The sequence below is a fragment of the Bombyx mandarina genome, chromosome A1 (assembly GCF_030267445.1).
Source record: "Bombyx mandarina strain Sakado chromosome A1, ASM3026744v2".
NCBI lineage: Eukaryota > Metazoa > Arthropoda > Insecta > Lepidoptera > Bombycidae > Bombyx > Bombyx mandarina.
This window is the reverse complement of record NC_143234.1, coordinates 20865242-20886737: the sequence shown is the minus strand read 5'-3', so window position 1 is coordinate 20886737 and position 21496 is coordinate 20865242. Positions and strand designations below refer to the sequence as shown.

General features: G+C 35.7%; 1 protein-coding gene and 2 long non-coding RNA genes across 3 annotated transcripts; 1 reads left to right on the top strand and 2 right to left on the bottom strand.

Moving 5' to 3' along the window:
- Positions 1 to 2601: 2601 nt before the first annotated feature.
- On the bottom strand, positions 2602 to 3789 carry LOC149499630 (uncharacterized). The gene has a single exon (XM_089739731.1). The coding sequence runs from the start codon at positions 3574 to 3576 to the stop codon at positions 2602 to 2604; it is 975 nt and encodes a 324-aa protein (XP_089595857.1). The 5' UTR covers positions 3577 to 3789.
- A 2263-nt stretch (positions 3790 to 6052) lies between these two features.
- LOC149499629 (uncharacterized) lies at positions 6053 to 7812 on the top strand. Its single transcript, XR_016325610.1, has 2 exons — positions 6053 to 7228; positions 7538 to 7812. It is a non-coding gene; the product is annotated as an uncharacterized LOC149499629 (long non-coding RNA).
- Positions 7810 to 8770, bottom strand: LOC149499628 (uncharacterized). The gene is made up of 2 exons (XR_016325611.1): positions 8321 to 8770; positions 7810 to 8218 (listed from the first exon to the last, which is right to left on the bottom strand). It is a non-coding gene; the product is annotated as an uncharacterized LOC149499628 (long non-coding RNA).
- Between the last annotated feature and the right edge of the window lie 12726 nt (positions 8771 to 21496).

Genomic DNA, 21496 nt, shown 5'->3' with positions numbered 1-21496 from the left:
TTGGATTTTGATCAGTGATTTCAGGTACAATTTCTGGTTGGAGCAGAGTATCAGGTAAATTGTTAGGACTTGGACTTAGAGGCGTAAAATCAGGGACTTCGGCATTAAAGGGACTGATGTCTAATGGACCCAGATCAATCAGTTCATTTTCATTTAAGTTTTCAGGATTTTCGGTATAGACAGGATTAACGGGATAACGAGATAGAGCGTCAGCTGCTGAATTTAATTTGCCTTTTCTATATATAATTTCGTATTCAAATTCTTGTAGTTGGAGACGCCAACGTTGTAGTTTGCTACTTGGATCAGTATGGTTAAATAGCCATTTTAGTGGACGATGATCTGTTACTATGATGAACTTACGACCAAATAAATACGGTCTAAAAGAATTGCAGCCCCAAACTATAGCTAGCAACTCCTTTTCGGTTGTGCTATAGTTAATTTCACATTTATTTAGTGTTCTGGATGCATAGGCTACAGGGCGGTCTTTACCTATAGGACCTTGCGAAAGGATAGCTGATATTGCATAGTTCGATGCATCGCAAGTAAGGTTGAATGGTTTAGTAAAATCTGGGTATATTAATACAGGAGAGGTAATGAGTTTATCTTTGAGCGTTTCGAAAGCTAATTGTTGCTCGTTAGTCCAAAGAAAAGATGCATCCTTTTTCAAGAGGGATGTGAGTGGTTTTGATAGTTTGGAGAACTCTGGGATAAAGCGTCTATAGTATGATATTAATCCTAAAAAGGATTTAATATCCTTGGGGGATTTTGGGATTGGAAACTCTTTAAGGGATTTTATTTTATTAGGGTCTGGTTTTAGCCCTTCCTCGCTAATTATATGACCTAGGTAGCCGACTTCTTTTCGTAGAAATTCACATTTGTCTGGCTGCAATTTTAGGTTAAATTTACGTAGTCTATCGAATATTGCACCGAGGTTTTCAATGTGAGTTTTAAGGTCATGAGAATAAGACACAATATCGTCTAAATACACAAAACAGCGCTCACCTTGTAGGCCAGTGAGCACATTGTTCATTAAGCGCTGAAAAGTTGATGGGGCATTTTTTAGGCCAAAGGGCATCCTTGTATATTCAAAGTGTCCTTGAGGGACACTAAACGCGGTTTTGCAAGCGTCTTTTTGAGTCATTGTTATCTGATGAAAGCCAGAAGCGAGATCTAATGTTGTGAAGTATTTTGAGTTTCCTAATTGGTCAAGAATTTCGACAATGTTAGGTATGGGGTAAGTTTCACCAATAGTAATATCGTTAAGTTTCCTATAATCAATTACAATCCGCCATTTCTTTTGACCAGAGGCATCGGTCTTTTTTGGGACAATCCATATAGGCGAGGACCAAGGAGATAGAGAAGGTTGTATGATTTTTTGGTCGAGCATTTTTTGTATTTGTGAGTTTACTTCTTGTTTATGAATCTCAGGAAATCGATAGGATTTGACATTAATAGGTTGATCGGAAGAAGTTCTAATCTCATGTTGGATGGCGTCAGTCGAGGTGAGTAAGTCATCAGGGAGGTGAAATATATCAGAATATTTAGAGCACATATCGTAAAGGGCTTCACTTTCTTCGCTATTTAAATGTGATACGCGTAATGATTTAAGGACATCATTAGTTCTATCTAAGCAGGTTTTAGTTGTGATTTGCGACTTCCAGAGTTCATAGTCAACTGGAAGTAGAGTAAGTTGAAGTTTAGAATTTATAATAGCAGGTTTTTCAGAGGTATTTAAGACAGTAAGATTTACGCGATTATTATTTTTTACCTTCACTAAGCAATTAGCAATATAAAGTGTATCACTTACGTGTTGATCAAGAATGAGACTTTCTCTTAGCTCAGGATTTGTAACTGAGCACTCAACAGTTACCTCTGAGCGAGGCGGAATTTGGTAAGTGGGATCCGTGAAATTGAGTTTAATTTTATTTTTATTTAAGTAGAGAATTTGGCAATTGTAATCTATAGAGCACTGAAAACGGGTGAGTAAATCTGTGCCTATTATTCCGTCATAGGGTAAATCTATTTTGTCTATTACGTGAAAAGTGAAAGGAATTGATTCTTTTCCAAATATAAGTTTAAGATCAAAACTACCCAAAGTAGGTACGGGGTCTTCCGTACTATCTATACCTTTTAATTTAATTATATTATTTATGAGATTTATGTGTGAAAATGATTGAATAGATGTTTTTTTTATGAGGCATACGGAGGATCCAGTGTCAACAAGGAAAGTAAGCGGCTTGAAGGATATAGATGTCGAAACAAGTACATGGGGTAAGGATATTTTACTAGAAATACAAGATAGTTCATAAATTTTACTTTCGTTTTGTTTTGTAATTGTATTTTCAATGATATTGCGTTTGTGTTTTGATATTGGATGAATGTAGACACTTGCTTGGGGCTGGTTACCCGTGTGGTCTTTGGAAATTGAATTACGGACACTTGTTTGGGGCTGGTTACCCGTGTGGTCCTTGGGAATTGAATTATGGACACTTGTTTGGGGCTGGTTACCCATGTGGTCCTTGGATATAGAAAAGGTGTCTTTATCGTTACAGTTAGCTTGAAGTTGCGGTTTGGGCCTCACGAGACACCTTCGTGAGTCCCTTATTCGTTTAAATTCTGATTAAGATTATCTTGTGCATAATCTGTGCTAGATGATGGTTGCGGCTCGAAATCATCGTAGGTATAATTTTCGTCAACTAAACAGTTTACGCGAGCAGGATTAGGTTTAATGTTTTCTTGAATTGGACGTTGTTGAAAATAGGGTTGAGGTATTTTGAATCGATTATTATTGTATTCACGATTTTTACAGGTGTCGATTGTGTGGCCTTGGGTTTTGCAGTAACGACAGTACAGACCTTGGTTGCTTTGATTGTAAGGTCTCTGTATTTGAGGTTGAGGCCTAGGATTTCCGTTGAAGTTGGGAGGTTTGGAGATTTGGAAGGGTTTTGGGGACTGGCGTTGTGGTATGGAAGGGTTACGTTTGTTAAATAAATTTAATATTTTCTCCTCGGCAATTGCTAAATTAATAGCTTCGTTGAGGTTTAATGGATTTTTACCTCTGACTAAATTAGAAATTTCAGGATTAAGGCCGAGTAAAAATGTATGAAGAGCTAAGTCTTCCATGGCTGCTACGCGGCCGCTAAGCTCAGACTTCTTTTTATTGGATAAGGTTACTTCTGTTAATAATTTTGAGAGGCAAGTTTCTAGGCGTAGAGCAAATTGGCTGACGAGTTCACTAATACTACCTTGACGGCATTCTTGCAAATCGGTTAACAAATGGGCGTAATGCTTTCTTTCCCCAAATTGTGTCTTTAGAAAATCACATAACTGGTCCCAACTACTGAATTCTTTTATTGAACAAGCTATTGCGGCTTTTCCCTCTAGTTGTGATAATATAAATTTAAAAAGAATTTCTTGTTGTGGTTCTGACGCTAATTCAATGGCATTACGACAGTTAGAAAGAAACGAATTTAATTTCTCGCGTGTTCCGTCAAATGGTTTAATAAATTTAAATAATATAGCAATCGTTACGTTATCGGTTTTTTCTAGTTTAAATTGAGACTCTTTTTGAGACATAGCTAAAAGTAATTAATACACACAAATGAAATAGAATAAAATATAGTGAACAATGATACTATACGGTGTAATAGGCAGCCACCTAAGTAACTTGATACACAGATAGCGTTGAGTAGTTAATGCAGGTGTGGTGAGTGACAAGTATAATTCTAAGAATTGACCCGTGAGAATATAATGTTAAAAACAATATTGGCAACTTATGATTAATATTATTAAAATTATTTTTTTTTATATTATTTCTAATTCTTCAATTCGTCAAACACGGATTTTCAGTCACGATGATTCACTTTAATTACGCACTCGATTATTTTCAGCTAATATTGATATGCACTTTCACTATGGAGTAAATTGATAAATAAATTCGCTTACAGGATCACGCAGCAACAGAGGTACAGGAACATGACTGGTTCACCTTGTTTTCTTTCAGGAAACGCCACACGCCTTAGGACTCGCAGATTTTCCACAGGAACAGCAGGTAAGTTTGATAATTATTTTTCTTTTCAGGAGCGTAACGCGTAACAAGACGAAAGCAAGCTACTTTCGTTTTTAAATAATACGTTTTTCAGGAAACTGGTATATTTTATTTTTTCAGGGTCGAGACTAAGTGTTCGCCAGGATAATGCGGCGTATTTGAGCACGAAATTCTTCTTAATTATTGGAATTGAGATGGATATGAGTTTGATGCACTTCTTGACACTCGCGGCAAGGTCACTTTAGTTTTCACTTTTAGTTTTTCACTAATTAATGAGCCCGGACGGAGACGTCCCAGGGATACCTTAACCTTCGGTATCCCACCGCTGCCACCAAATTGTTATAGGGATTTGGCCGAAGGCCTTTTTAAAAAATGAAATTAAGAAAGAATAGATTTATTTAATTAAATTACAATAAATTGGGCTCAATTTAGGGCAAGTGTCACGCGCGCGGATGATGGTTTCAAACTGATTTAAATTATACGAGTAAATATAAAGAGATGATCAAACTGCTGACTTTGTGATTTGTAATGGGGTTCCTTAGCACTATTGTATACGGGAACCATTTATAACAGTTCGAAGGTGAGATTAGCCCCGCACTATTAGGCAGAAACTTCAAGAACCGTCAGACTATTAATATAAAAGGACAAGTCACTTTGTCCGGGTCCTTTTTCGATCAACATCTCTCGAGCTGCAGTGAAAGTTTTCTTACGCATTTACCTGAGTCAGTTAAATAGTTCCTTGGTGTCTTTTCTTAAACCAGGGTCCTAATAACTGGTACATTATATGTACAATCAGTTAGGGTGCGGAGTGTGACCTTTAGATCACCTTCGAGATCCCGCAGTACCTTTCTGCGTGGACGCTGCCGGAAGCGAGGTGCTCTGGCTAGGCGATCCAAGAAAGAGTACTTGACTACGGTAGACCAAGAACACACCTGCATACACAGCCTTGCTCGGATCCAGCAACCCCAGTTGCTGGGAAGTTTCATCGTCTTTTTGTTAAATTGGTGAAGCCGTCATTGTTTCTAGTAATTTAATTTAAACTAATTTCGTTGATAACTTTCTCGTGTGTTCGGTATACCTACCGACACACATGTAACATTGTACCTAACCGCTAATTTAATCTTTGTAAATTATTATAACCATTGTAACTGTGTTATTTGTATCGACTAAACACAAGTGTTATATTGTAATTATTTTTATTTATTGGCGTGAGTCTTCCAGAGCGGTAAGTGGTGGCGCCCTGAGATCCTCCTCACAGAGTCTCCTGTTCACCGGTTGTCTACCGGTGGTGACGTGTCTAGAAGTGGTGCGACTCGGCCCCGTGTCTCTCGACCCATAGACCACCTTTTGGGGAGTGACGCGACTGGGCCTCATGTAACATCAGCATACCAGGGACACCCTTAAACACAGACACGTTATAGCCTCTAACAATTACTCACCGAAATTTCGCTATCAAATTGCAAAAGTAAGGAACTACCAGGCCGTACAGCGGCAATGGAGGACCTCGCACTGCATCATTTTACTATCGGATTACATCCGCGGTTATCTGCAATTGTGAGATGCAGGTCTCCCAAAACTCTTAATGAAGCTATTAATATTGCGATTTCCGAAGACCGCATTAAACAAAGCATGTTCAACAAACGCCCTGTAAATACGGAAAATAGGTTTTCTAAATCTAACAGAATTGATAATTTTAATCAAACTCTCTATCGTCCACAGACCTATCGTCCTAATCTTAATAATTTTAACCGAAATAATAATTTTTACAATAGCTTTTGCCAATACTGTAAATCCTCCGGACACTCTGTTGAAAATTGCAAAAAGAGAGAATTTAAAAATCGTGCTCGTGAATTCGAAAATCCATGTTCTTCCGGTTTCAGACCACAACGCGTAAACTTTGTTGATAAATGCGAATACGAAAATAACACAAACGATTACGAGAACAATTACATCGAACATGGAAACAATGACAACGTACATGAAAACGGTAAACCAAAAAACGAATAGGTGGCCCGTATCGGTGTCGTGCGAGGCACCACAATATTAACAAATTCGACGCTGCTCTTACTAAGACCATAGAGTCACCTAATAATAAGAAATCAAACATGTATCCTGAGTCCACTGAGTTCACTGACTCCCCTGAGTCCACTGAGCCCATTAAATCCACTAAATCCACTGACACTCAGTTGCAGAAACAGACTTTAAATTTTAATGCCTTCTTTAACGGCCGTATACAATAACCTATCTATCCCTAGTTTCGGTTACTAAAGATAGACAAATCTATCCTTTTGTCCTTACTTACGTTCCAATAACCTATCGACGGACAGCAGTTCCTATCGGATTTATCCATCCATCGTCGGGAGGACTGATAGCCTACTAAAGATAGAACGCTCATACAAATCGTGCTTACTTCCGTTTCAATATGAGTTTTGAGTAACTCTCCGGTAGGCGGCGCTATCTCTAGTAAGGGCATTCGCTTATCTGTCAAAATCGGCCGGTTACATGTTTATCTTTCGAAAGTAAATCGCTATAATTTAATAATTGTTTCTCTTCATAATGGCATATTGTAGCAGTGATGATAGTGATATGGAATTATTTCAAATGATAATGGATTGTGATGCAGATAGTGATAGTGAGGCCGATATCATATGGTTAGGAAAATAAAGATCGTCTGAATTACATGGCGAAGATCAATAATTACGAATTTGACTATAGATTTCTGAGCAAAGGTGTTGTGAATGAATTGACTAATAAGATCATATTTGAGTGTAACGTCAAAAAGGTAAGATAAATGTTAACCATAAAAGTACTCGTTATTACAACTTATATTTGTTTATAGCAATAGCAAAATTATACCCAATTTTTGTTGTGTTACAAAATCACACTCAACAGGAATTCTATAATACTGCTGGATTCTCATGGTGCCTTAAATGACATTCATATACTAATACAATAACCTGGTAGGTTATTTACCTTCATTCTTATTATATACACACTGATACCTCTACATTTTATATTTGTGTTACAGATTCAAATATAGGAGAGGAATTTAGAAATAGAAAAAGAGTATTTTGAATGTGTAATTTGTGTGCAATGCATCATTGATGTTTCAAAATGTTGTTGCTTGGTGGCCTGGGTCTACTCATGATGCAACTATAATTAACCATTCCGATTGAAAAGGTATTCCTTATTTAGGTGTTTATATGAATTTATGATTATGTTAATATGACACTACTATAATAAATCATCCACATATCAAGAGAACATTGATAACAAGGTGGACTTGGAAATTGCTATTTGCTTGCCGATAGAGGCTATCCCCACAACTTTATCTTTAACATGATTAATTAACCCACATACTCAATCGAAACGATTTATAATGAATCACATATTAAAACAAGAAATACTATAGAGGTAATCTTTTTTTTAGTTAAGAGTTTGTTAGACTGTATTGTAAAATAATGTAAGCGAATAATGTATAATTTTCAGATGCATTGGTGTTTGTAAAAGAAGACTCCCTGTATTATCATTGAAAAGTAGATTAAAACTAGAAAATATGCAAGCTGTTATTATAGCTGCCATACTGCATAATATCGTCAGGAATATGAATTTAGAAGAGTTAGAATCAGAAATTTCAGTCGCAGATACATTACAGGAAAATAATATAATTGTTCGTAACAATTTTCCAGAACTTACATCTGAAATACAACTACTTATAAATAATTGCTTCCAAAGATAATTTATAAAATAAACTCCAAAGATAATTTGACTATTTTTTATTTTCTAAAATGATAATTACATAGTAGTTAGTACATGCAAGATATTTAATTTAGAATTTGTACATATACTTAAAAAACTATCTAACATAAAATTATTATTGCCTACTTAATTTATGAAATTTAATATTCCTTTAGTTTTTTTATTTTTAATCTAGCATTATCTAAATCTAACTTAAGTTTTGCTACAACAATCTCCTTTTTTTCAATTTCCAAGTCAAGTCTCTTTTTTGCTATTAGATATTCTGCTAATGCATTGTCCTTATGCTAGCCTTGCATTTCTTTTCTTCCATCTTGTTTCCGCTTGGCTGTAAAAGTGTTAAAAATATATGTGACCTACAACAATGTGCATGCTTTATCAAAAATTTCATCTGCAATCCTTACCACCTCCAGCCTGTAACAAAGAGCATAATTATTTCAAATACTACGGCAACCTGAAGAAAAAATCATGTTTATCAATGTGTCATTAGAGAAACAATCAACTAATTATACTAACCTTACTAAGGTTGTTTCTTATATTGCCGTAGTGTTCTTTAAGTTTTCCCATTTTAGTCGAAGCTGCGATGGAGTTCGTGGGAAACGACGAATGGACGAATTAAAATCATTTACAAGGGTTTGCCAATCCTGCTCCTTCAATTTATTGTTTGTGGCATTTGTTGCCTTATTATTGATATGTTTTTTCGCCGCCACAAGTTCTGCTAGAATCATCGTTTCATCTTTTGTCATGGGTGCTGCCTTTCTTGACTGAAAAAGATATATTTTCTAAACTTGAACTCAAAGACTTCAAAGTAAAATTATTATTATCAATGTAGTTCATAGATACTTACAGAATTCATTTTATTTCACTGAAGCTCTTTAATAATAATTGTAAACACACTTATAATTATAAACGAAAGTTTTAAAGCGGTTTGGAGGCAAGTCATCATATAATATAGTAGGTAAACAATAGAAAAACAAACAAAAGAAACTGATCACTGCTTATTGACAAACGGACTGTCAAAACGTTTCGTTTCATAATTTCGACTAAGATAAAAATAGCAATACGTCCAATTTAAAAAAATCTACATATGTTTTTATTACTTTTTGTTATAAACAAATGTGTTTATGTGTGACAGTACGTTGGACTACCGTACAAAGTTCCTCTGCTTCTCATACCACAGAGATAATATATTTACTAATGAAGGAGGTACACCCTCTCCCAGTAGCTTTCCACAAGATATTATAGGAAAAAAGGTCAAAGGCTTTTGATAGGTCCAGGAAACAGGCATATACTGGTGTTTTCCTATCGGTGTAGTATTTGACAGCATGCTTCAGTGCAAAAATGGCTCTCTCAGTAGATAGCCCAGCACAAAATCCAAACTATGTATCATGTAGTTTAGTGTATCCACTGAGATGTGAGTCAAGCATGCTGTCGAACACCTTGGCTATGATGGTTGCCAGTGAAATTGGTCTATTTATAAAGGGTTTTCCAATAGGGACTTGACAATTTTGAATTTAGTTTGTGAACGCACCTTTTCACTAACATCGAACTATCACTGTCAGTTTATTCAGTAAACATAACCTTTAGATCATTGTGAAGTACACGAACGAACAACGTCGGCAAATCTTAAAAATTTACTACAGAAATTCGGAGTCGGTGGCCGCTACTTAAAGAGCGTTAACTCCGATTTTTGGTCGTAATTCTCGCCCTAGTAGACAGGCAGTAACAAGTTTAGTGAAAAAGTTTGAGTCTACATATTCGTTGTGTGATGTTGCCGTGCCAGTTGAGACGACGGGTTGGTCGAAGTGTCGAAAATATCGCTGCCGTTGAAACGTCCGTAGCAAATGATCCAAATCAATCAATTCCACGGGGTTCTCAAGAGTTGGGCATTGCCAAGACCACTTTATGGCGAATTTTGCGTAAGGATCTTACTTTACACCCATACAAGATCAGGCTCACTCAAGAGTTGAAGCCGATGGACCATTCGAAGCGACGTACGTTCACCGATTGGGCTCTGGAAAAGATGCGCCAAGATCAATTTCATCGCAAAATCATCTTCAGTGACGAAGCTCATTTCTGGCTCAATGGGTCTGTCAATAAACAAAATTATTGGGCGGTGAAAATCCACATGTGCTTAATGAAAAACCGCTTCATCCACAAAAGATAACTGTTTGGTGCGGTTTGCATGCCGGTGACGTCATAGGACTATATTTTTTCGTAGACGATAGTGGTCGCCACGTTACTGTAAATGGTGATCGTTATCGCGCCATGATTATCGATTATGATTGGCCCGAATTGGAATGTATGGACTTGGACAGCATGTGGTTTCAACAGGACGGCGCCACAAGCCACAGCACACGTTGCAATCGATTTATTGAAGAAAAAGCTTGATGAGCGCAAGAAATGGACCAGTCGATTGGCCGCCTCGTTCGTGCGATTTAACGCCTCTAGATTTTTTTCTTTGGGCTACGTCAAGTCATTGGTCTATGCTAATAAGCCGACGACGTTGGAAGAGCTCAAAGTCAACATTGAACGCGAAGTAGCAGCCGTTTTGGCCGAAATGTGTGGCCGAGTCATAGAAAATTGGGTCCAATGAATCAACTGTTGCAAACGTGCCTGCGGTGGCCATATAAGCGAAGTTGAGTTCCACTCATAAATGTTTTGAATGTACTTCAACCCCATAGTAAAGTTTTGAAATATCTCAAATGGATTTCATTTTATTTTGAAAAAAAGTTGTAAAGTCTTTAATGGAAAACCCTTATATCTCAAGACAGTGCAACAAATGCTGCATTATTGTCAATATGTTTCATTATAGTTGCAAGTATTTAATGACTAGCCGGCTATATTGCAAATGATTTATCCCGCTTTGATTTGAAGTAGCTAGTAGCAGCTTTTGAGTACTCATACGAGAAATTTTGAATGTCCAGAATTATGGAATATAGAAGCTAGTGCGTATAAAGATCGTAACCTTAAGATGGATGCTTGGGTTGTAATTGCCGCGAAGTTTGATGTAACGACCGAAGAGATAAGAGAAGAATATACCAATGCTTTGGCCCCAAGAAATTGTAACAACGCTTTCCATTTTACTGTTAACAGTAATCCTATCCGCGTTTGTAGTTTTTTTTCTTAATACGTTGGATATATCTGATCGTGTGATTCGTACGATAAAAAGTAAGACTAACGAACATGGAGTTTTGAAGACTGATTTTAGAAGAATGACTTGTAACCATAAATCAGATGAGGTATTAATTTCTGACATCAAAGAATTTATTAACTCGATTCCAGAAACAGATTCCGATTACACACGCCAAACATCGATCCGTCAATACGTATCAAACTTTGCTAATATTTATATAAATATCTGCAAAGCAACCCGATTAAAAGCTATACGATTTATTAAAAATAGTGAGACTTACGATATAAAATATTCTTATGAGAGTGAAAATTCAGATCATTTCCCAATTAAATATAAATTAATCTTAAGCAATCAATCAAATGTAATCAAATCTTAGTTATATATTTTTTTTTCATTTTTGTTGTTAATGCACTGTCGATTGTACCTATAATTGAGGTGACATCTGCCATGAACTTTTGTCAATTGTTCAATGTTTTGTATCGATGATCACTTTGTTGGTGCAACTTAATAAATAAATAAATAAAAATGGATAGCTGTAAAATCAAAAACAACTTATTAATATACGTAAAACTCGATAAAATAATAGTTTAAATATTACTGAAATACGTTTATTAAATACGTTTATTAAAAATATTATCCCCAAATGCTATTCTGGATATTACGAAAATTTGTTTAACTAATAATGAGTCTGAAATACTTAATGACAGTTCTAGAATTCTATTGATCATAACTTTTAACTTTTTGATTTTAAGAATATTGTAGTAAACATCTGTAATTTTTCAGTACCATAAAGATAATAAATAGTAGGAAAGTAAGACCTATAAACCTATTTTGTTGTTTAGTACTTAGTGAGTTCATTCCTATTAAAGTGTTATTAGGATAAAGCTCCGCTACATTGTGTTATTGTTAAATTGCCATATCTATGTCGCCACTGACTTTGATTGTAATGAAATCGAAATAAAGTAAATTTTATCTAATCTAATCGAACATCAATCTGTCATAACTACCCGAACTTTCTTTTTCTAGGGTAACAACGACGCAACTGTATGTCTCAAAATGTTTTTTTTTTCATTTAGATATGGATTATTAAAAAAAAAAAGAGTATTTTCAAGCCCAGAGTCCAAACTGTAGTTCAAGTAAGTTTAGTAAAATAATAGAGATAGTCATTACGTGTTAGAAATATTTAGAATCTTCATTAGTATTACGAGAAAATCTTAAAACTTATAGTTTTCTAAAGTTATATTTTCGCGTACAAATTGCATAATAGTATTAATGATCATTTACTTGGAAGAAAGTTGTTTTCTGTTTGTCGTCGAGTGTTTTAAAAAAAACAAAATAAGCTAAATTTCCATTAGATGAAGAACAATTTGCATAATTAGATATTTATAGAAGTAAATTCTAGTAAAATTCCTAAAGGTTTAGTGCATTTTAACAAAAAAAAAACTTTAACAAAACATTACTTAGTGATATAGATAACCCATCAATCGGATTTATCTACATCGATCTTCAGTTATATAAATTACTGGAGAAGGCTATGTTTAGCAGTGGACATCTACAGACTACGTTGATGATGATAATGATTTAAGGAATTATATGTATAATTCTTTTTTTTTTATTGCTTAGATGGGTGGACGAGCTCACAGCCCACCTGGTGATAAGTGGTTACTGGAGCCCATAGACATCTACAACGTAAATATGCCACCCACCTCGAAATATAAATTCTAAGAAGGTCTCAGTATAGTTACAACGGCTACCCCACCCTTCGAACCGAAACGCATTACTACTTCACGGCGGAAATAGGCGGGGTGGTGGTACCTACCCGTGCGGACTCCCAAGAGGTCCTACCACCAGTGATTACGCAAATTATAATTTTGCGGGTTTGGTTTTTATTACACGATGTTATTCCTTCACCGTGCAAGTCAATCGTGAACATTTGTCAAGTACGTATTTCATTAGAAAAATTGGTACCCGCCTGCGGGATTCGAACACCGGTGCATCGCTACATACGAATGCACCGGACGTGTTATCCTTTAGGCCACGACGACTTCAAAATTCGTTTCGCTGACAATACATACTTATTGTTTAAAATTAAACGACATTTGGAAGATTATGTCGATGTGAATGATGCTATCTCGCGCGTGGTACATCGGTTTAGTGTTAATAATCTGTTATTAAATAACAAAAAAACAAAATGTATAAAATTTACCACACCTAATGTTAGACAAGTAGACAGATATTACTGTAAGTGGAGAGACACTGGAGCTTGTGGATTTGACAGTTTTTCTTGGTATAACAGTTGACTCCAAGCTGCAGTGGGGTCCTCACATATTATGCAAGTTAGCGGGTAGACTTAGTTCTGCAGCGTTTGCGGTAAAAAAAAATAGAAACGTATACTAATGAAGATACGGCACGTCTGGTTTATTTTAGTTATTTCCATAGTGTTATGTCCTATGGCATTTTGCTATGGGGCAATGCTGCCGATGTCGAAACGATTTTCATACTGCAGAACAGAGCTATTCGTGCTATTTATAATATGTGTAGACGCAGGAACGGAGGATATCCAAAAGGAGAATTCCAAATTCGTTTTACTGTATAAGAAATGACGAATATCTTTCGAAGTCGAATAAACAGTCGATTAATGTCGTAGTATTTGTTTGTATAGTTTTTCGTAAATCTGGTAAATTATTGTTATTTAAATTAATATGATCGCAATTAATATTTTTATTTACAAAATTATGATCATGTAAATAAGAGGGTCCTGTCCACCATAATTGACAGTGAATTAGTGAATCAAGGTTTAAACCTCGAGATAGCAGGTCAGCAGGATTATTCTTGCTATTTACATGTAACCATACTGAGTCGCCTGTCAATTCGTTTAATTCAGTTACACGATTTTGAACAAAGGTTTTTAATAAATGAGGTGACATGCGTATCCAGCCCATTACGATAGTCGAATCCGTCCAAAAACAAGTGTTAGTAAATGATAACTTTAGCGAATTAATTATTTTCTTATAAAGCCTAGCTCCCAGTAGGGCACCACATAATTCAAGTCGTGGAATGCTTATTGTTTTTAAAGGTGCGACCCTACTTTTAGCACATAGCAATCGAACAGTAATTTCTGTATTCAAATTATAAGTACGTATATATGCACATGCTCCATATGCATTCTGTGATGCATCCGTAAATATGTGTAATTCTATAAACTGGGTGTTTGAACCTCTAATTTGCCGAGGTATACGCAATTCGTTTAAATGAGTTAATGTTTTAATAAAATTACTCCAAGTCATGGCGATTTCTTGTCATACAGGAGTATCCCAGTCTATTTTACAAAGCCATAATTTCTGCAACAATATTTTAGGTATTATTACAGCTGGCGCTAGAATTCCTAACGGGTCGTAAATTTGCGAGATCACTGATAGCATCATTCGTTTAGTTAAATTTGACGTATTAAGGTTAGTGTTAATTTGTGAAGTAAAATAAAGTTGATCGTTGTCATTATACCAACCCAATCCGAGAGTTTTACTTTGTGCTAAGCCGTCATTAAACCTTTCTTTGTTATTTCGCATAGGATCAAAATTAAAGGTCCACTTGCGTAAAGGAAAACATCCAGACTGCAAAATATGCATTGTTTTTTCACAAATTTCGAGAAGCACGTTATAGTCGTCATGCCCGGTGATCAGGTCGTCGACAAACATATCCTCATTGATAACACGAGAGATGACGTCATCGTCACATTGTAATGCCAATTGCCTAATGCAACGCATGCTTAAGTAGGGTGCGGAGGCGGTTCCGTAAGTAACTGTATTTAATTGATAAACGCTTAATGCATCAGTAGGTTTTTCACGCCATAGAATATACTGAAGTGATCTTTGGTCTTGTTAAATTAAAACCTGCCTGAATAGCTTTTCAACATCCGCGCACGCTACATACCTATACTGTCTAAAACGCAACAGAATCGAAAAAATGTCATTTTGAAGAGCAGGACCTGGCAATTGAATGTCGTTTAATGATTTTTGTGACGTAGTCTTCGCACTGCCGTCAAAAACCACGCGAAGTTTAGTAGTAGTACTACTCTCTTTATAAACTCCATGATGAGGTAAGAAAAAATTTGGACTATCATATTTTTCTTCGCGAGTCATATGACCGAGAACTTCGTATTCTTTCATAAATTTATTATACATATCTCTAAGAAATGGCAAACGTTCAAGTTTCCTTTCAAGTGCTAAAAAACGTTTATTAGCTACTGAATAGGAGTCCCCTAGAAAATCAGCTGATTCCCGTAGCGGTATGCGAACTGAAAATCTACCTTCTTTTTCGCGTTTTGTCGTATTAATAAATAATTCTTCGCATTTATTTTCGTCTTGTGTCAAAATATTCTTTGACACAGATAAATCTTCTATTTCCCAGAACTTACGAAGTTGTAAATCTAACGAATGACTAAAATTACATTGAACTTCGTTTATATTCGAATGGTTAGAGAATATAGGACCAGAAACCACCCAACCTAACTTCGTATTTAATAAAAATGGACCTGAAGGTAAACGGATCCTACCCTGTTCCAAAAGATCCCAAAATATATCAGCACCGAGTAATAAATCTATGTCTGATGATACATCGAAAGTGGGATCTGCTAGTTGTATATTATCGGGGATATTTAAATGTTCGAGTGAAATGTTTGTCATAGGCAAACTTGAGGTTATTTGAGGTAAAACTAAACAAGATATTCGTTTATTAAAATTGCTTGTTTTAGAACGCATAGAAATAACACATGATTTATTCGTATGTGTGAGATGTTGACCCACACCTGCTATTCGAACAGTGGACTGTGTAAAATTCGTATTTAATCGTTTAGCTAATTTTTCCGATATTAAGCTATGCTGGCTGCCGTTGTCTAACAGAGCACGGGCGACATGATATCGATTATTTTGATCCGCTAGTTCAACCAAAGCAGTTGAAAGTAGCACTTGGTTAAAATATGAGCTCCTACCGTCCGTATTATTTATCGCATCGGCACGGTAAGCCGCTGAATGCATAGCCGAGAATGTAGGAGCGCATGCCGTAGTGCACACATTCGTATTGCTGCTACTTTCGCTATGTTCGTCTAAATGTAATAAACTATTATGTTTTCGTTTGCACTGCTGGCAAGGGCCGAATATACAATCTTGAATTGAATGCCCTGGGCGCAAGCAATTGACACATAACTTATAATCGTTTACTAATTTTATTCTATCCGTAATTGATAAATTTAAAAACTTAATGCATGTAAACAACTTATGATTATTGTTACACATAACACAGTTGCGCTTTGTTTTATCTATGTTTTTATTTTTATTAGAGAAATATTTAGTGTTGTTAGAGGTAGATACATAGCTATAAACTTGGTTATGTTTAGTTTCGTTTGTATTCGATTGATTGGACCTAAACTGTGGCTTGGAATGAGTGACATTAATCATTTCTAACATATCTGCCCTATTTCTCAGTAAGGTAAGAAGATCTTCTAGCTTCAATCTATTTGGCTGAGACATAAGGGAACCTTTGTGGTTCTCCCACTCACGATCAGTAACAGAATCTAACTTCGTTACGACTAAATATATGATTAATGTGTCCCATGACTCGGTAGGTTCGTCTAATGATTTTAGAGCACGCAAATTCCTCAAAATTGTATCAATTAACTTTCTTAATTGTAATGGCGATTCTTGTTTTATACATGGAATATTGAATAACGATTTAATATGATTATGTACTAATAATCTGTGATTATGAAACCTATTCTCCAAGAGCTCCCATGCATGAGTGTAATTAGAGACAGTGAACTCTAATGCACTTATAACCTGTAAGGCTGTGCCACTAAGTGAAGATCTCAAATAATGAAACTTATGAATAGCGTCAAGATCAGACCGTTTATGAATCATAGTTTCATAGGAATTTTTAAACTCCAACCAGCGATCATATGATCCATCGAAAATAGGAAGCTTGATTTCAGGTAGTTTAACATTTAAAGTTTTTGTATTTTCGTTTAAAATATGACTACACTTTCCATTGTTTAAACTATCACTAGTCTCAAAACTTTCGATTAAACATGAAGCTGATGCCGTTGTACTAAAATATAATGATTCTATTGATTCAAAGTATTCCAAATGACTAACAATATCTACTTCAGGGCAATTTATTTCTATTTCACTAGCAATATTATTTAATTTCGTAAAATATTCGCTGGCGGTTTGTAATCGCAATTTCATTTCAGCTACTTGTAATTTAGATAAAGTGGCATCTTGAAAAGAGTCAACATATTTTTTAAATTGAGTTAACCGTTCTTTTAAATGACCTCTTTGTCTTTTTAATTCTGAAAGGTATTCATCTTTCGACTTTTTTCTAGGAGAAACAGGTAATAGTTTAGAAGTCTCCTCAGTCATTGTGGCGTTTTATGAGAAAACGAAATGCACTTACTTGTAAAAACACCACCAACCGACACAAAGAGTAGGCCGCGCCGGCCGATCACGCAACTGTAAGCACAAAACACAATTTTAACACAATTCGCGTAAAGGATGGTTAAAAGATAGGATATCCTGACCGTCGAGTGTCGTAGGTCTCGTAGTCTCGCTGTAGGTCTCGTAATCTTGTCGTCAAAAATCCAAGTCCCGTATATATGCAGATCGCAGACGAATATTCTGCCGTATAATTCGCTTCGCTGGTTGACAATTCTTCTAATCAGGAACGTCTCGTAGGAACAAATGTAGACGCAGGAACGGAGGATATCCAAAGAGAATTCGTTTTATTCATAACTTTCGAACGTAACGAACTAACAGCCTTTTTGTAAAATCGAGGGTATACGAACTTATACACCTTTTTTGTAAAAAAAAATCGAAAATATACGAAATTATAAAGTAAAACGAATTCTCTTTGGATATCCTCCGTTCCTGCGTCTACAATATGCACCCGAGGAAATCCTTGAAGGACAAGTTTAAGGATATCAAAATTCTAACTTTAGCATCCCAATACATTTTTGAAAATTTATTATACGTGCGTAAAAACATTGAAGAATTTCCCAGAGTCTGCGATTTGCACAATGTGAACACTAGGAACAAACATAGGCTTGCGTTGCCGGCGGCTCGAATTAAGAAAATAAGCAACTCTTTTAGGGGGCTGGGTATACAACTTTTCAACAAGATCCCACTAAACGTTCAATTACTACCTGTTCATAGACTTAAGAAAACTGTCAAAGAACGTTTGTGCAACAAGGCATATTATAAAGTTAAGGATGATTTACTAGATGGCACTACGTGAAAATGACACGTTCGCTCATGGCCTTTTCATTTTTCATTATTATTATATTTTTTTAATTGTATTTTTTGACTTGTTTTTTCCTTTATTGTAAATATTTTTATTTATTTAAAAAAAGAAAATATTTAAAGAAAAAAAAAAAACCCGGTGACTTTGTTTCGCCGGTTCTTCTCAGGACTGTGGCTTTTTTTGGAACCGGTGGTAGAGTTAACATTGTTATTTATATTTTGACATTCAACAAGTGTGTCATACTGACATCTTAGTTGAAATAAATGAATATGAATTTGAATTTAAAGTAAAATCAATGCTTTCTCAATTAGTTGCTTTTGTCATTATAAATTTCCTTACATTGGTCGAACAAGTGCATAAAATATACGTATTAATGGTATCATTTTAGCAATATCATGATATTGTATAAAGTTATTTCTTTACATTCTTATAATGCAGTAGTTTACGTAATTTATAAATAAAAATAACTCTTCACCTACTTTTTAGGTGTAAACAATGGGTTAAAGTAACAGGAAAAGAACGCTTAGTCTGTGTCAATTGAAAAATTGCATCAATAGAAATATATTTGTGAAAAGCATTTCAGAAGTAAAGATTTCAAGAAGAAAAAAACTCAACTGAAGAAAACTGCCATTCCGAGTCTGGAAATCTCATTACACTTGAAGAAGTCGTTGTGGCCTAAAGGATAAGACGTCCGGTGCATTCGTATGTAGCGATGCACCGGTGTTCGAATCCCGCAGGCGGGTACCAATTTTTTTAATGAAATACGTACTCAACATATGTTCACGATTGACTTCCACGGTGAAGGAATAACATCGTGTAATAAAAATCAAACCCGCAAAATTATAATTTGCGTAATCACTGGTGGTAGGACCTCTTGGGAGTCCGCACGGGTGGGTACCACCACCCCGCCTATTTCCGCCGTGAAGCAGTAATGCGTTTCGGTTCGAAGGGTGGGGTAGCCGTTGTAACTGTACTGAGATCTTAGAACTTATATCTCGAGGTGGGTGGCGCATTTACGTTGTAGATGTCTATGGGCTCCAGTAACCACTTAACACCAGGTGGCCTGTGAGCTCGTCCATCCATCAAAAAGCAATAAAAAAAAGAAGGAACATAACTACCACCGATTTTTTGGTGTGATCCAAGTTAGTTATTTCAGTTTATTTGTTTCATGTTAATATATTTCATGTCTTTATGATGCACGGCCTTACAATGATATTATGTCGTTTTTATTTTACAGAACCTTCAACATCAACCTTCAACAAATAATATTTGACCCGTTGTGTTACCCTTCACATCGTTATCGAATCCTAATCTGACTCCCACAAAGAGAAGTAGATTTTCGAGTCCTAGTGCGTGTTATACACATTTTATTTGAATATATAAGTACTTAAGTGCGCGCGGAAGCGCTAGTCACCTCCTGAGGTATGTGGCAGGGTAAGACGGGGGAGGGCGTGATTGACAACACGCACACGATATTATATTTAAGTGCAGATAAATCTCAGAATAACATGTTAGAATTATTGTATTATTCTTTTTCTTGTTAAACAACAAATGGATATTCAAAAGTGTTTATTATATTTTATAATTTACGATACAAAACAATTTTATAAGCAAAATAACATTTCTTAATAAGAATATTAAAAAAAAACGCTATCACTGTTATAGTACATTATCAGAAAAATATATATTTATTTATCTGTTTTGATTTTTTATCAACAAAAACTGATGAAGTCGAAATCATCAATGTGGTTTCTCTTTTTTATCTCTTTAGGTTTTCATGGAAAAGTAAATTTTGGTTTTTCCGATTCGAATTTCCTTCAGCTACAATTCTCATTACGGTCTGAGAAAAAAAATTGTGCACATTGTAAGTTACATTTTACACTGGTCGTGTAATTGGTGGACCCATCTTAGGATATTTTATCTCGTGTATTTTTGGAACAAACTGGCAAGAGCAACTGTATCGTGCAACCGCCGCGGTGGTCGACCACAGACTGAGTTAGCTTGACGTTTGTCTACCTCGCCCGCCCTGCCGCTCACATACCTCTGGCGGTAACTATCGCTTCCGCGCACACTATAATAACTTACGTGTTTTTACACCGACTTTCTTCATATTCCAGCACCATTAGTGTCGCTAAGAAAACATCAAGACAGACAAGCTGACAGTGACAGGCCCAGTGACACATCGGAAGCGAAAGTTAATGAAGAAACTTAAATCAAGTCGATTTATAATAAAAAAAACCTCTAACAGAAAGTTAATAAGATAGATAACATAACATCACCCGTCTTGAAAAGTTTGAGAGAATCTTCTATAGCTAACCAAAGTCGCAAACTTAATTAAATATAACTGTAGCTGTAGCTATTTACAAAAAGTCGATTAGAAAATATGAAAATTGATACGTACATCGATCCCATAAATATATATTACCTAAAAAAAATATCTGAAAGCTTATCAGACAAAGATAAACCCTCAAAAAAAGGCTAATATATAATGTTGCCACGGATAAAATAGATGGTTATGAGAACCTAGGCGATGATAAACGATCAAGGGGTTCAAGGGGCTTCAAGGGTTTCATAAAAGTATGAAACAGCCTATTGCACAATATAGAAACCGACAAATTAGCTATTATAATTAAAAGATGCAATTCGAGCTGTAACTAAAGCTGTTACGAGGTAAAGCCTTGTTCGGACTAGGCGAGTATTTTAGTCGAGTACCGAGTAATTTAGTGGCTAAGCTACTCGCTACTCGCCCGAAAAAATAGAAAAAAATGGATTGACTTGACTAAATTATTTACTAACCTACTCGACTAAATTTTTGGTGCTCAGACACATTTAGCTACTAAATTACTCGGTACTCGACTAAAATACTCGCCTAGTCCGAACAAGGCTTAATAGCCACGTTTGGCGATCAGGGACCAACGAACATGGGTGCATTAAATTTGCTGAAAACTTGGGGAAATTCTGCGGAACCGCATTATTTTTCTTGATGGAAAAAAGCCTTTATAATATATGACGTGCCACATCTTTTCAAATCAAACTAGTCTATTGAAATGTTACATTTTTTAGGCCTTACCTTGCGTTTTTTAGAGGACGTAATTTTATTTTTTTGATGTGTACGGGGGGTAAGTGTAAAGCTAAAATCAAGTTTGTGGGGTCGCCACCCTTGTCCCACGGCCGCCATCTTGAAAATAGGGGTTGAAACGGTTTTTACGATATATCTCTTAAACTATTTATCTGATAAAAAAAATTTGTTAACGTTTTTTGTTGCA